At 40.3% G+C, this 15,149-nt stretch overlaps 1 protein-coding gene across 5 annotated transcripts in view; it reads left to right on the plus strand.

Moving 5' to 3' along the window:
- The first annotated feature begins 443 nt into the window (after positions 1-443).
- The window catches only part of CDK8 (cyclin dependent kinase 8), a 148,233-nt gene continuing 133,527 nt past the window's right edge, over positions 444-15,149 (plus strand). For 2 of the 5 annotated variants that reach the window (XM_033237042.1, XM_033237049.1), the window contains exon 1: positions 469-1,109. In XM_033237042.1, coding sequence (XP_033092933.1) covers positions 982-1,109 — 128 coding nt within the window. In that variant the 5' untranslated portion in view covers positions 469-981. Of the gene's footprint in view, positions 1,110-15,149 lie in introns of all 5 variants that reach the window. The other 3 variants (XM_033237075.1, XM_033237060.1, XM_033237066.1) reach the window with 3 other exon arrangements.

The following is a 15,149-nucleotide window of genomic DNA, read 5'->3' on the forward strand; positions in this document are numbered from 1 at the left end:
TCCTGCCCACGTGCATCTCTTTGGTCAAGTTTATGGCTGAAATCAGACTCTAGTTAGATCGCTATAAAAATAAAAATAAAAATAAAAAAAAATAAAAAAAATTTCCCCAAGTGATTGAAACGAATTTCACCCTAGACTACGAGTCCCATCATGCAACGCTCCCATATTCCCACCATGTGGGGCGGAGTCGTAGAAGAGGCGGCAGCGGCGGCCGCCTATGCATTCTGGGTATTGTAGTCTGGGAACCGGCCACCGCTGGGGCTGGTCCCACGTGGTGCATTTGGCGGCAGCTTTGGGCAGCGGCTCCCCTGCTCCCTCCACACGGTCCTCAGGGTGCCAGCGCCAGCAGGGGCGGCCAGCCACCGCGGGAGAGGGTTGGAGGGTGGTCCGGAGGCAGCCCGAGGCTTCGCGACGTTTTTGCGACAGCCGCGGCCGTGTTCCGCGAGTGCCCTCCCTCCTCCTCTCTTTGAGGAGGTACCGGCTGTTGTGCGGCGCTGCCTTTCTGTTTGAGTGTATGGGAGAGTGAGTGAGTGAGTGAGTGTGAGCGTGTGTGTGAGCGCGTGAGGCGTGAGTGCGCGTGTGAGAGGACGAGAGCCCGCCTGGCCGCCCCGTCGCTCTCGCCGCAGCAGGAGCAGAACGCGCGACCGGAGAGAGCGGCGGAGCCGGCGCCCAGGGAGCCCGCGGGGACAAGGGCAGAGACACCGCTCCCCACCCCCAGCCCTCGTCCCTCGGCTCTGCTTCGCCGGGGGATCCTCCCCGTTCCTCCACCCCCGGCCGGCCTCTGCCCCGCTGTCCCCCTGGATGTCCCCGGCGCTTTCGCGGGGCCTCCTCCTGCTCTTGCCGCATCAGTCGGGCTGGTGCTGCGGCCGGCGGGCGTAGAGCGGGCGGGTTCCCGGGGGCTGCGGCTGCCCGTGCTTCCCCGGTCCCCACCCCTGTCCCCCGGCCCCCCGACCCAGCTCTCCGGCCTCGGAGGCTGTGACAATGGACTATGACTTTAAAGTGAAGCTGAGCAGCGAGCGGGAGCGGGTCGAGGACCTGTTTGAATACGAGGGCTGCAAAGTTGGCCGAGGCACTTATGGTCACGTCTACAAAGCCAAGAGGAAAGATGGGTGAGTGTGTGCGTCTGGGCCGGTGTCCGCGCTGGGCGGCGCTCCCGCAGGCCGAGGCAGGTAGCCCGGAGGGAGAGCGGGCCGCCGGGGTGCCGGGCTCTGACTTCCTCGACGCCGGCCTCTGGCTCCGCCAGCAAGGTTTGGGGAGGAAGTGGTGTACGAGGGATCCAAACCCACAAGAAATCCTGCGTGCCGCATCTGTGTTTTGCTCTGGTGGTAAGAGGGAAGAGGAGCCTCTGCACCGTAGGCTGTATACTTTTCAAGGATTTCAAAGGTGATTTATGAAAAAATGCGTTCTAAAACGCCGGCTTAAATGTTTCTGTGTGTTTTTTTTTTTCTTTGGTCGATTTATTATGGCAACCTTCTGGGAATTTCCTCACCCGCCTCTGGAGTGTCATCCATCGGTCTAGAAGGAAGGCTGTGATCCTTTCCCCCACCAGTTTGTGATCGATTTTTTATCAAATTTGTATTTTATTTGAGGGAAGGAAGGCAGCGAGTGAATGTGGTTCTGGAGAGAGTTCCCCATAGGGATCATCTGCACCATAAATGTTGCAGTTGCTATTTAGATATTATTAGCTGTGAATTTTTACATAGAACAATGGGGGTTTGGTGCAGGGTGGGTGGTGGGGAAGAAGACAAGTGACATAGGGACTATCTCGTTGAGGCTGTTTCCCCCAAATTTAGCGGCTGGCAGTGAACTTTAAATAATCCCTTTGCTTTAAATATTCTTCCCTAGTAACAACTTAATTAAACCTATGAGTGGTAATGCTTCCAATTTAGTTTCTTAACAGGCAAGTGAATTGTTCATTTTTTCTTTGTCAGTAGATGAATGTCTTGTAATATTGACCGAAGAGAAGGCAGTTCTTAGTTGGGGGGAATAATATATATTTTATTAACTCCATGTTTTCTTGTAAAATGGATGTTTCTGTTGCCTTTGACAGAATAGAAAATTATTGAAAAGTCAAAGCTTATTATATAATCTTTGGATTTTATTAGAAACGAAGTAGCTTTACTTGAACATCCCAGTTTAGTTACCTGCTGTATGATGTTTAATCACTTAAAATTTCAAATTAGGAGAGTATGTTCAGACTACATTAGCACGAAAAAAAAATTCATAAAGCTGAAGTTCCCTGGTGTGGGGGAGGGGGGCGCATATTTATAAATACTTTAGTATTCTGGATGTTGGAAAGGAAAGTGTGTATTTATTCAACATTTTTCTTAGATTTACTGAAGTATCTTTCTAAAAGTATTTTTTACAATTGACTCTACGAGGAAGATAGGAGTTCTAATTAATTTGGAATATGTATTTTAGTGCTTTTATGCCACAGTAAAGTGGAACAGATCGGCAGAAGGTAGGGATTTGGATTTGAAAACTTGATACTCTGGGCGCCGCACGTATTTAAAAGTACTTTTTAGCACTGGAGAAATTAGCGTCTGGAGGTACTGCTGACTCTGTTGATGTCTAATTAGACTTATTGTTGAAGTTTTACTCTGTAATGACATATATTTTAAAAATTATGTTTGATAACTTACCATACAATATTTCTCAAAAGCTTTAAACCATCTCCCCTTCCCCCAGTATTATGTAATTTTGGGCATATTCATAAAATCCCCAATCCCATGAGATTACACATTACAGTGCATTTGACCACACTGTCATGTTATATAAAATTCTAGCGCCTTTGCATTATTTTAATCTGTGTGAGAGAAGCCGCTTCTGTTTTCAAAAACTACGAACTTAAGCTAATAAAATATGCATATTTGTTTTAATGTTGTACTTTTATTAGAAAACTAATACTGTGTATTGGCAGGAGGTACTTAAGCATATTTTATATCTCCATGGTCAGGTTTTAATTTAGGTTGTTAAGAATAATTTGAAAGAATAATTTCAATATCTTTGAATTTAAAGATAGTTGAAGGTATAATGTATGGACATTCTTAGTCATCCGTGACAGCTGAAAAGTAACATTGCATTTTGGAAAAAAGAGCTTATTATTATTTATAATCCTTGGGGTTTGTTTTCCATCAGTCTTTAATGATTCTCTTTATGTGATGAACTTCTGTTTTTAATGGATCAAATGTCAAGAGAGTTTTAAAATTACTATCTTTTAGAGATAGTTTTAGAGAGTTTTAAAATTACAGGGATTTTTCAGTTTTAGAGTTTTAAAATTACAGGGTTTTTTTTCGGTTTGACTTCTTTTTTGCAACCTCACTCTGGTAAAATATCGCATGCTATTTATGAGGTTCTTTTGATCTTATGTCAGTGAAATGTAATTTAATGCATTTTAGTCCTGGTAAAATAAAATTTGTGGCTGTTTAATCTTTTATAATAAGATGATGATCAAATAATTTGTTTCTAGTATTGATTTACTTTCAAATTACATTCTATATGCTGCAGCTGAGATTTGTTCTCTAGGAACTCAGACGGTAACACCTTCAAGGAGAACCTGAGAATTTCTATAAAAGGAAGTAACACAAATAAGCTTGGTTTAGACATATTTGACTATTGAAATGAATTTATGTAAACGTTGTATCCTTTCAGTTGCCCCAGTGAGCATAGAACATGAATAATTGGTAAAATAATTTAGACCAGAGGAGTTAGCTGCTTAAATTATTAAGTTTTAGGAAATAAAATAGCTTGAAAGATTCATTTCTTTGACTTACTTGAGGCATGACTGCATGGTAGGGAAAAGGGACCTTTTATTACTGTGTGAATTTCAGATTATAATAAAGTTTAAAGACATACACAATACATCCTGGGATTAATTTCTTCTCACTAGTGTCGCCATCAATGAGATAGTGTCCTTTGTGTCTGAACACTTAAAGGGTACTCAGTGGGAATCAGGGGGGTTCATTTTCCTTCTGAGTTGATTGTATCTCATCTTTGCAGAATTTAGGCAACCAAAACTAATTTTGTTTTAAAGAGTGGGAAAGCGTTAGAAGACAGAAAACAATTTGTGTTTTTCAATTCTAGACTTCCAATATTTGCACTGGATGTTTGGATAATTTAAAATATCAATTTGGGATAAGAGATTTTTCTTCAAAAAAGAAAAACAAAAGGAAATTTCTTAATAGGGTTTTTAATCTGTTATAATCTATGTTCCAAAGAATAGATAATTATGAGTAAGGAATGAGTGTGTGTTTGTGTGTGTGAGAGAGCGCGAGAGCGAGAGCGAGAGAGAGAGAGAGAGAGAAATAAATATACTGCCAACCTTCTTTGGGACACATTTGTTGAGAGCTCAGAGATGATTAGGAGGCAGTGATAATGGCAATAACAGCTAAATTACTGAGTTTCAGGTCCTGAGTAAAGCACTTTACGTTCATCGTCTATTTAATCCTCACCTGAAGTACATCAAGTCAATACTGTTATTTTTCAGTTTTCCAGGTGAGGAAACTGAGGCTTAGAAAGGTTAAGCAAATTTACCCATGAGTACACAGCTACTTAAATGTCAGCTAGGATTAGAGGATTAGGTGCAGTTTTTTGTACTCCAGAGCCCATGCTCTTAACCATTATGTTTCATATGATTAATATATTGAATAAGTAGAAACATAGTTGTGGAGTTTGATTTCTAGTGGGTTACTCAAAAATATAAATACCTTGTAAAACTATTAATATTTGTTTCAATAAACTGGTGTACTTTCTGGGTATATTACTGAAGCGCCCAGGGTTTTTCAAGTGCTATAAAACTGTTTATGTAGATATATGGGTATGTCTATATGTATATACACAAACATACTTGTGTATCTACGGGTGTGTGTGTGTGTGTGTGTGTGTGTGTGTAGGTGTAGGACTAAACTCTAATGAAAGCCATGTGGAAGCACTTCATCTAGTGGAAGGAACTCTAGATGAGTGATCCTGGAAACCTGAATTTGATTTCAGACGGTGCTTCTGATAGCAGTATGACCTTGGGCAAGTCATTTGCCCTTACAGATCTTAGTAGGGGAGTTTCAGCGGATAATTTTTAGGGGTCTTTTCTAGTGTTATGATTTGAGGAAGTAAAAATTATGAACATAAAATGTAATATTTTTTTGCAAGATTAGGCAAACAACCACTAAAAAATTGTACTTTAGATGATGATATATTTCCATATTTTTTAGTCTCATGCTTTAACGTTGGTTCTCATCAACTGCCAAAAAGCTTGGTAACTTCCAAAGACGTATCAGTTGCTTAACCCACCATATCTTATGCTACCTTGCCATTCCTCTGTATTTATCTCTTAAGATGTTGAGGATTTATGGGCTAGTGCCTGTTCCCACTCCCTTGAACTATTTGGTGGGCAGCACAAAGGGACTCTTCTGATTCAACGTGCATTGGAGCGTCCCATTACCTTTTTCCTCTTCTGAATATGGCTGAGTGCTGCATCTAAGTTCATTTTGATTTAAATATTTCTTTAGATGTCAGAAATGCCAAATACAACATGTAATTTCTGTCACTGGAATAGTCATGTATGCAATAAAGAGTATTCCTTATAACCTTCTAAAAATGTGACAGAAAGGGACAGTTAGTCCCCTGTATCTGCAGGTCCTGCATCTGTAGATTCAAGCAACTGTGGATCAAAAATTTTCAAGGGGGTATGGGGGAAGGATAGTTGCATCTCTACTGAACATGTACACATTTTTTTTTTCTTGTCATTATTTCCTAAAAAAATAGTATAACAACTGTTTACATAGCACTTACATTTTATTAGGTATTATAAGTGATCTAGAGATGATTGAAAGTGTGTGGGAAGATATGCGTAGGTTATATGCAAATAGGACACCATTTTATATTAGAAACCTGAGCATCTGTGGATTTTAGGGGGCGGTCCTGGAACGCACCCCTTGTGGATACTGAGGGATACTGTGCATACTGACTATATTTGCTGTGTATTTCTTATCTCCGTGTGGTTGAAGTTACCTTCCTTAGATATCAGTGCATTTAGATCTACTGTTTGGCCACTTGGAGATTTCATGCTTAAATTTCATTTTTTTTAGTAGCAATACTGGGAAATCAATTCATTTGGGATTTGTTCATGTGGGTTATTACTTTTACTGTGTCTTTGAACATTTGAAGAAGTCAGTTATTCATTCAACAAGTATTTATTGGGCCCTTCTATGTTTCAAGCACTGTCCAAGGTATTGGGAATGCAAAGATGAATAAAATACTCCATTATTGGAGGAGATCCCTACTGGGGAAGCAAATATGTAAATACATTGTTGCAATTCAGTAAGCACTATAATAATACAAGGTATTATGGCAACACAGAGAAGGAAGCCCCCAATTGGTTAAGGTTTTTAGGAAAAGTCTCAAAGTTTACAGTATTTGATTTGGATCATGGAAGACAGGGAACATCTCATCAGGAAAGACATTCCAACAGGAATAGGACAAAGGAATTTTTTAAAATTGTGTTTTCTGTAGACCCCAGCAAATTTTGTGGGTTTTAATTTTTTTCTTTCCATGCCTTTCTTCTCACCTTGTTTTCCCTGGCCAGCATTTCTTGAGCTCGTGTTGTATGTGTAGTAGTATATATTTGCACTACAAATGCTCCATTGCACCCATTGGACATGGTGAGGTACCCATTGTTTAACAGTGGAGATAGATTTATCAGTGTTTGCACTGAACACCGTGAATTGTATGTGTGTCAGTTTTCAATCATGAGAACATTGGCCATTCAAGAAAAGCAGCCTCTGAAATCCAGGAGTCTGATTTAAGACTCTCTCATGTGTGAAACTGCCATGGCAGAACTCTGTTTTGCCTGGAGTTCTGGTTGGCAGATGATTCTGCTTTGGTCTCACCTCCATGAGGAGTAAGGAGTCAGAATTTTGTATGCTGCTGAGGTGATGGATGGTAACAAATTGGAGGGGGAAAGAAGTTCTTTTGCTACTTAAAGTTTAGGAAGTAACGGAATTTCTCTTGTTGGGGCTGTGATGTGCGGAAAGATGGAAATCGGGACAGGGCTTCTGGCATACTGAATTTCAGCTAGGAAAACAGAAATAATGAAAAATTATAGTTGTAGGCCATTTGCAAACTTAACTACTTTGACAATTCTTTGGGCAAATGTGTTCTGACTTATAAAATTTGAAATGTGATTCATTTGTCAGATGGAAACTGTGTATGGCAAATCAGTGTTGATAAGTACATTTGATTCCCTGTGACTGCTGTTAATCTTTCTTGTAGTGCCTTTCACTATTGAATCCAATCCTCATTGTCTCTTGACTCTTTTTATGTTCTTAGCTGCTGCTAGAAAATAAAACTCCTGTTATCCTTTCCTCCTTCAGAACACTTTGTGAATTTTTTCCTTCACACCAGATTACGTAGCCTTGGTCATGTTACTTCAATTATCTTTTCTCTTTAGTGATCTTTTGTAACCTCAAGGCAGCTCTTGATGTCACTAAAAGGTGGCTTTTACCTGTTTTTTGACCTTAATACTTAAAGACTTCTTGGTATCATGATTCTGAATATTCTTTGATATAGTTATTGTCAAAGTCCCAAAACCAGTCCCTGCTGTAGTAAGCTGCCTTTACTGATGGAGTTCTGTTCTTCAGAAGTATTGCGGCAGAAAAAATACTGAGAACTCCTTTTTAAAAATTGAGATATAAGTCACATACCATAAAATTCACCCTTTTAAAAGTGTGTGATCAATATAGTGATTTTTAGTAGATTGATGAGGCTGTGCAACCACCATCACTGTCTAATTCTAGGACATTTTCATGACCCCAAAAAGAAACCCATTAAGCAGTCACTGCCATTCCCCTCTCTCCCCAGCCCCCAGCGATTGACAAGCACTAATCTACTTTCTGTCTCAGTGGATTTGCCTATTCTGGACATTTCATATAAATGGACTAATACAACATGGGGCCTTTTGTGTTTGTGTCTCTTTGTTTAACGTTTTCGAGGTTCATCCATGTGGTGCATGTATCAGTATTGCATGCCTTTCTCTGGCTGGATCATATTGCATTGTATAGATATCCCGCGTTTTGTTTATGCGGTCATCAGCTGGGCATTTGGGTTGTTTCCACTTTTTGGCTAAAGTGAATAATGCTTCTGTAAACATTCACGTGTAACTTATTAGCTGGAAGTATGTTTTCAGTATATACCTGGGAATGGAATTTCTGGATCATATCCAAAGCAGCTGAGAACCAATTTTGAGTGACTTTACATTGACTCTGGTTTAGGACCAAGTTCTTTGTCCTTTGTCTCCAAGACCTGACTAGTCTATTTTATTCCAGGACAGTGCTCACACCATAATCTATTGTAGTAATTCTGAAACAAATTCATACAGCTACTCCTCCTCCATCAACTCAGAGCACTCGGACCGTTTTCTCAGGCAGCACCTTGTGCTGGAATTTTTTTTTTTTCTCAGCTGAAATGTACTAACAGTCTCAGAAAAAATCCTAACTACATATCTTAACATACAACTCCAATAATTCCCACTTTACCTGTCACCCTGCAGAACATAGTCCTTCACTGATACATAACTACTTCAGTGTGTATGTGGCGAATGTTTGTATGTCCTTTGGGTCTTTCAGGTGAATATTTATGGGTTAAAGTTATAGATTTCCTCTAGGGCAATGATTGTGTTTGCCTCAGCTCTTGGCATATTGCCAAATTTTGGCAGGTATTTAGTACTTTCTGTGTGTGTATATCTGAAGTCCATATTTGAAAATCTTTTTTTCTAAACTTGCAAACATTAAAACTTGAGGCATATTACGGGAAGAGTAGAAAAGTCATACCTGTGAAAATACCAGGAGAAGCATAGTTTGATGGGTTTGCTATATTTGTACCCAGAACGGCACTGAACAGTACGAGAACCCAAAGGCAAGAGCAAGCTACCATGATAGTCGGCTGAACTGAAATGGAAGGCCAAGGTATTTGAAAATTGAGCCACTAGAAATAATTTTTTTTGAAATATACTTTGAAAATGAATCCTTTTAAATGCGGATCAAATCTGTATTTCTAAAATTAAGAAAAACATAATTAGTTTCTGAATCACAGTTGGCATTTAATTTTGCTAAAAATTACTGGTTTACATAGCATGATCGTTTTATTTGAAATTTACCTTTTGTTACATGAGTAAAAAATTATTTAGACTGACTTCTATTCAAGGTGACTCAGTTACTCATCTCACTAGACAAGTTCTTTAAAGTCTATAACTTCATTATAGTCCATGAATTCTAAAAAATAATCCTCCTACAGAGAGGAATTTTTACATCATGGTGAAGGGCCTACTCTGGGTGTTTCTAGACATTTGAGTTTGTAGGTTGTCTAAAGGATTAAAGGGATTGAATAAAAGGAAAACTTGTCAAGTTGTGCTAATGTAGTTTATATTAAAGAAGTCATATTTTTGAGGAAAGAAGGAGTAGGTATTTTTTTTTTTTTTTGAAACGGAGTCTCGCTCTGTCACCCAGGCTGGAGTGCAGTGGTGCGATCTCGGCTCACTGCAAGCTCCACCTTCTGGGTTCACGCCATTCTCCTGCCTCAGCCTCCTGAGTAGCTGGGACTACAGGCGCCACCACGCCCGGCTAATTTTTTTCCTGACCTTAGGTGATCCGCCCGCCTCAGCCTCCCAAAGTGCTGTGAGCCACCATGCCTGGCAAAAAATACTTTTTATAAGGCTTCTGTTTGAAGGAAAACCAATAAGTCATGTGAAAATTTAGGTTCATATGGGATAGATAAATTTGGAGTTTTCTTTACCTTATCAAAGACTTTAAAAAAAATTTTTTTTGAGACGAGTCTCGCACTGTTGCCTGGGCTGGTGCCTGGGCTCGCTGCAGCCTCCGCCTCCCAGGTTCAAGGGATTCTCCTGCCTAAGCCTCTCCTAGGGATACAGGCTCCCGCCACCACACCTGGCTAATTTTTTTGTATTTTTAGTAGAGAGGGGATTTCACTATGTTGGTCAGGCTGTTCTCACACTCCTGGCCTCGTGATCCGCCCTCCTTGGCCTCCCCAAGTGCTGGGATTGCAGGTGTGAGCCACCGCGCCCGGCCAGAAGACTCCCTTTAAGTAAATGCGTCTCCTAGTGCTTTGTTATGTGACTTACTTTGCGAAAATTAAGTTTATACCTAATTTCCAAGAAATGTCAAACAGAAAGCAAGACACAAGTAATTTGTTTGTTTTTTTTTCTTTTTTTGAGACGGAGTCTCGCTCTGTGGCCCAGGCTGGAGTGAGTGGCGCGATCTCGGCTCACTGCAAGCTCCGCCTCCCGGGTTCCCGCCATTCTCCTGCCTCAGCCTCCCGAGTAGCTGGGACTACAGGCGCCCGCCATCTCGCCCGGCTAGTTTTTGTATTTTTAGTAGAGACGGGGTTTCACTGTGTAGACCAGGATGGTCTCGATCTCCTGACCTCGTGATCCACCCGTCTCGGCCTCCCAAAGTGCTGGGATTACAGGCTTGAGCCACCGCGCCCGGCCGTAATTTGTTTTTTAATGCTGACTTAATGTTGATTTTTTTAAATGTAAAATTAAATTATTTAAATATTGGCATTTCATTATGGTTTCCCTTTAGCTGCCGTTTTTTCTTAAAATTAATTAATTAGTTAATTTTACTGAGACAGGGTCTCACTTTGTTGCCCAGGCTGGAGTGCTGTGGTGTGATTATGGCTCACTTCAGCCTTCAATTCCTGGGCTCAAGTGATCCTCCCACCTTAGCCTCCCAAGTGGGTAGGACTAGCACGCCACCCCTCCCAGTAGCTGCAGTTCTCTTTGTAAATTTGTGTGCTTATGATTTATTTGGTAACTGTTTACTGAGTGCCTCTTATATGCTAGGTTCTTACTTGTACAAATTTATGGGACACAGGAGAAATTTTGTTACATGTATGTAAGGCATAGTGGTCAAGTCAGATGACTTAGGAAGTTTATCACCAGACTACAGTGCATTTTTGTTTAGTACTCCTACTCTGCTATCAAACATTGAATTGATTTCTATTATCTTAATCTATGTCTGCACCCTTTAACTGACTTCGCATCCTCTCCTTCTTCCCCACTCACCTTCCTAGTCCTCACTGTCTGGTTTTCACTCTCTACATCCATGTGTTCATTTTTTTGTAGCTCTCACGTGTGAATGAGAACATACGATATTTGTCTTTTTGTGCCTGGCTTATTTCAGTTAACATAAGGACCTCAAGTTCCATTCACATTGCTGCAAATGACATGATTTCCTTCTTTTTTGTGGCTGAATAGTATTCCATTGTGAATATATGCCACATTTTCCTTATCCATTCATCTGCTGATGGACACTTAGATTGATGCCATATCTTTGCTCTTGTAAATAGTGTTGCCATAAACATGTGAGTGCAGGTATCCCTTTGATATATGGATTTCTTTTCCTTTGGGTAGAGATACCCAGTATCTCTTTGATTGCTGGATTGAATGGTAATTCTATTTTTAGCTTTTTGAGAAATCTTCATACTGTTTTCTATAGTGGCTGCACTAGTTTACATTCCCACCAGCTATGCTAGGTTCTGTGCCAGATGCAGGTGATTCAGCAGTGAACAGCCCATGATGGTCTAATAACTCTTCAGGGAACTTAACAGACTTTTGAGGGGCACAGGCAGGTAAACAATTATAATGTAGTAGGATAAGGGCTGCATTAGGGAAAATTGTAGGTTGCCATGGAAGCACCTCATCTGCCCTGGGGGGCTCAAGTATATTTCGCTTGTGACTGGAAAGATAATTAGAAATTGTGAATGGTTAATCAGTAAGAGTTAGTGGGGCCTGAGGAGTTCAATAGTGCAGGTGAGAGAGGTAGTATCACTCTTGGCTCCAGAATTACTTTATAAGAAAGAAGCTGCTGTCTAGATGAAGAGGCAGTGCAGTAATGTGTAGTAAGCAAGTTGCAACTGAAATTGTTTGAGGTAATTTTGGGAGCTTGTGTGTTATGGGGGGAAGCTATCCTTTGGAGCTGCCACTGAGTAGCATGCACAAAGACATGAAGGAAAGATGGTATATGCAGTGAGACAATTGAAAGAATTTTGTCGGTGCCAGATCTTGGAGGGGTGGAGGAGGGGGTATAAATAATCACGTTCGGGAAGTAAGCAGATTGTTGTAAATCGTGTCATGGACTTTTTACTTTCTTGTACTTTGTTCCGAAGGCAGTGGGGACCATGCGTAGGGTTTTAAGCAGATAGTTCCGATTTCTCATTTAAAAAGATTGCTTGGTAACACAGTCAGAATGGCCATAGGAAGCTGTGGTTAGGAGAATGTGGTAGTAATCCAGGTGAGAGATGCTAGTGACTAGAATTAGGTATGTGAGACAGGGGGTGAGGAGGGAGAATTGATAGGACTTGTGGATTTATTGGATGGGATGGATGGACGAGTGAGAACCAAGGATGATGCCCAGGTTTCTGGCTTGGGTAGCTGGGCATTGCCATTCACATAGCCAAAACAGAAGGAGGAGCAAGCTTGAGGTGGAAGATGATTGAGCTTTGATATGTTGAATTTTAGGTACCTATTAAACATCTGAGAAGACATGTGCATTAGGCAGATACGTATATCTAATGTTGAAGAGAGGAGTCTGGCTAGAGTTAGACTATGTACTAAAGTACTTAAAGTAGTAGCTTTGAGTGGTGATGAAATTGCCTAGGGAGAGTGTGTAGAGCAAGACAAGAGCCTTGTATAGAGTGCGAAGAAAGAGATGTCTACCTAGGAGCCAAAAATTGAGTCTAGAAAGGAGAAAACCCAAGGTTGCTCTGTTGTATAATAGGAACTGTGGCGTGAGCAGCTTACTGGCTGGGCAGCTTGGAGAAATACTAGGACCTTGTAGGTAGAACAACCCCCAGGAAGAGAGTCTTTCCAGGACTCAGAGATAGGAGGTGTCACATGTGGCTCAGAGGGCAAGGGAGATAACAAAGTGTCTGGGTTAAATGAAATAAATGAAATAAAACTTCAGCTAAAGATTTTTGGACACCAAAGCTTAAGTCATAAGACACTTTGTAGGTTTTATTCAGCATTTCTGATACTTTGATGGTTAGCCTTATTCAGAGCAAAGCGATGAAAAGCTTCACTGCCATTTCTGGTTTTCTACTGACTGTGTTATTGAAGCTAAACCTGCAGATGCCATTTATTTATTTTTTACTCCATGCTATTCCGGATAGTTCTCATTTTTTTAAAAAAAGAGAATAGCTTTTTCTTTTTCTGATTATACAAATAATGACTCTTCATTGTGATGAATTCAAACAGTCTAGAAATGTATTCTTAAATTAAAACCCCTAACTCTACGATTAGGAGACAATTAATATTTTCCTTATCTTTCCCGATGACTCTGAATATATGTATACATTAATAACATCTATGATCTTATATTTTTTCATTCAAAAATATTATGCATCTTTCCATGTTGGTAAATGTAGCTCTAAATCACCGTTTTTAATTGTTGCAGAGTATCACATGATATGTATGCTATATTAATAAATATGTAGTCAACCAGTGTTCTAGGGATAGATGTTGACGTAATCTTCAAATTACAGCCATTACAGTTAGCAAGGGATGTCAGTAAATATGCCTGCAGTTCTCTAATGTTACATGAAGTCCTTGAAGTAGAATTTCAGGTTGAAGGTCATATACTTTCAACAACTATATTTCATTATAAAATAAGATGGGACTATGAAATTAATATAGTCTCATGATAAAACATTTAAATTATACATAAGGATACCCAGGAAATTCTAAGTTCCCCTTTACCTCAGATTGACCTTCTACTTTGCAGGGATAATTATTACCAGTGGCTCCTTGTGTGTCTGCATATAGAAGCAAATATATATGGGTAGACTTTAAAATTTACTTTAGTACTTTATTCTTTTTGAGCAGATAATACATGCCCGTGGAAAAAAATTTAAATACGTATTCTGTGCTTTGCTTTTTTCAGTTCATGTGTTTCCGAGTTCTATATCAGCATCTGTAACTCAATTCATTTTATCAGCTCATTGTTTTGTTTTATGTGTATGATATACTGGTCCAATGCGAGGACATTTAGGTTGTTTTCATTTTTTCCACTATTGAAACATAACTGCAATAAATGTACTTTGCATCTATCTTTGTATACAACATGCTGTCTGATGGAGGTAGAACTTCCCAGGCTCCCAAAGTTCTCCATGGAGACGTTTGCCGTGGATGATACACTGGCAGGAAGTGAGGTTTCCAGCATGCAAGAGAAGCTCCTTTGTAAATCCACAGGGAGTTTTATCCCTCCTGGCTTCCTTCAATGGTTCTAGAAACTCTGATCACCATGCCCACGTACAAGTAACTGGTAACAACCCCAACACATCACTGCAAGCAGGTCAGTTTCCTAAGAATATCTCTTCCCAGGCCTGGGCCAGACTCTTTTGAGGTCTAATCTTTGTCCTCTAAAAATGTTGCACCAGTTATGCTCACATCAAAACTCCAAAAACAAAACTTTTTGGAAAGAAGAAATGGGAGTAAATATAATAATGACATGTTTGAATCATGGCGTTAAATACATTGTAAAGTCAGAATTGTTTAGATTATTTTTTTGAAAGTTTTGCTTTGCCTCCGCCCCCCCCCCCCCCACCCGCCAACACACACACACATATACACACAAACACAGTCCAGTGTATTTTATTTTATTTTGAGACAAGGTCTTGTTCTGTCACCCAGGCTGGAGTGCAGTAGTGCAGTCGTGGCTCACTGCAGCCTTGATCTTGGGCTTATTAACCCATCCTCCCGCCTCGGACTCCTAAATGGCTAGGATTACAGGCGTGTGTCACCACATCTGGCTAATTATTGTATTTTTTTGTAGAGACGTGGTTTTGTCATGTTGTCCGGGCTGGTCTAGAACTCCTGAGCTCAAGCGTTTCTCCGGCCTCAGCCTCCTGAGTAGCTAGGAGTACAGGCACAGACCATAGGACTATGCCACCACACCCTAATCTTGTGTATTTTAGATTATTGGTGGGGAGTAAAAAAAACTTGAGAGCCATATAGGTATTTAAAATTACAGTTATTTCATTATTTTTACATCTTATTTTATATTTGCTTTCATCAGATTTCTCTAGTCCAACTTGATAATGTTGCTACAATTTGTGACAAATGATTGACGCCCTTGATGTAT

This window comes from Trachypithecus francoisi, unplaced genomic scaffold (assembly GCF_009764315.1).
Source record: "Trachypithecus francoisi isolate TF-2019V2 unplaced genomic scaffold, Tfra_2.0 Contig01461, whole genome shotgun sequence".
NCBI classification, from domain to species: Eukaryota; Metazoa; Chordata; class Mammalia; order Primates; family Cercopithecidae; genus Trachypithecus; species Trachypithecus francoisi.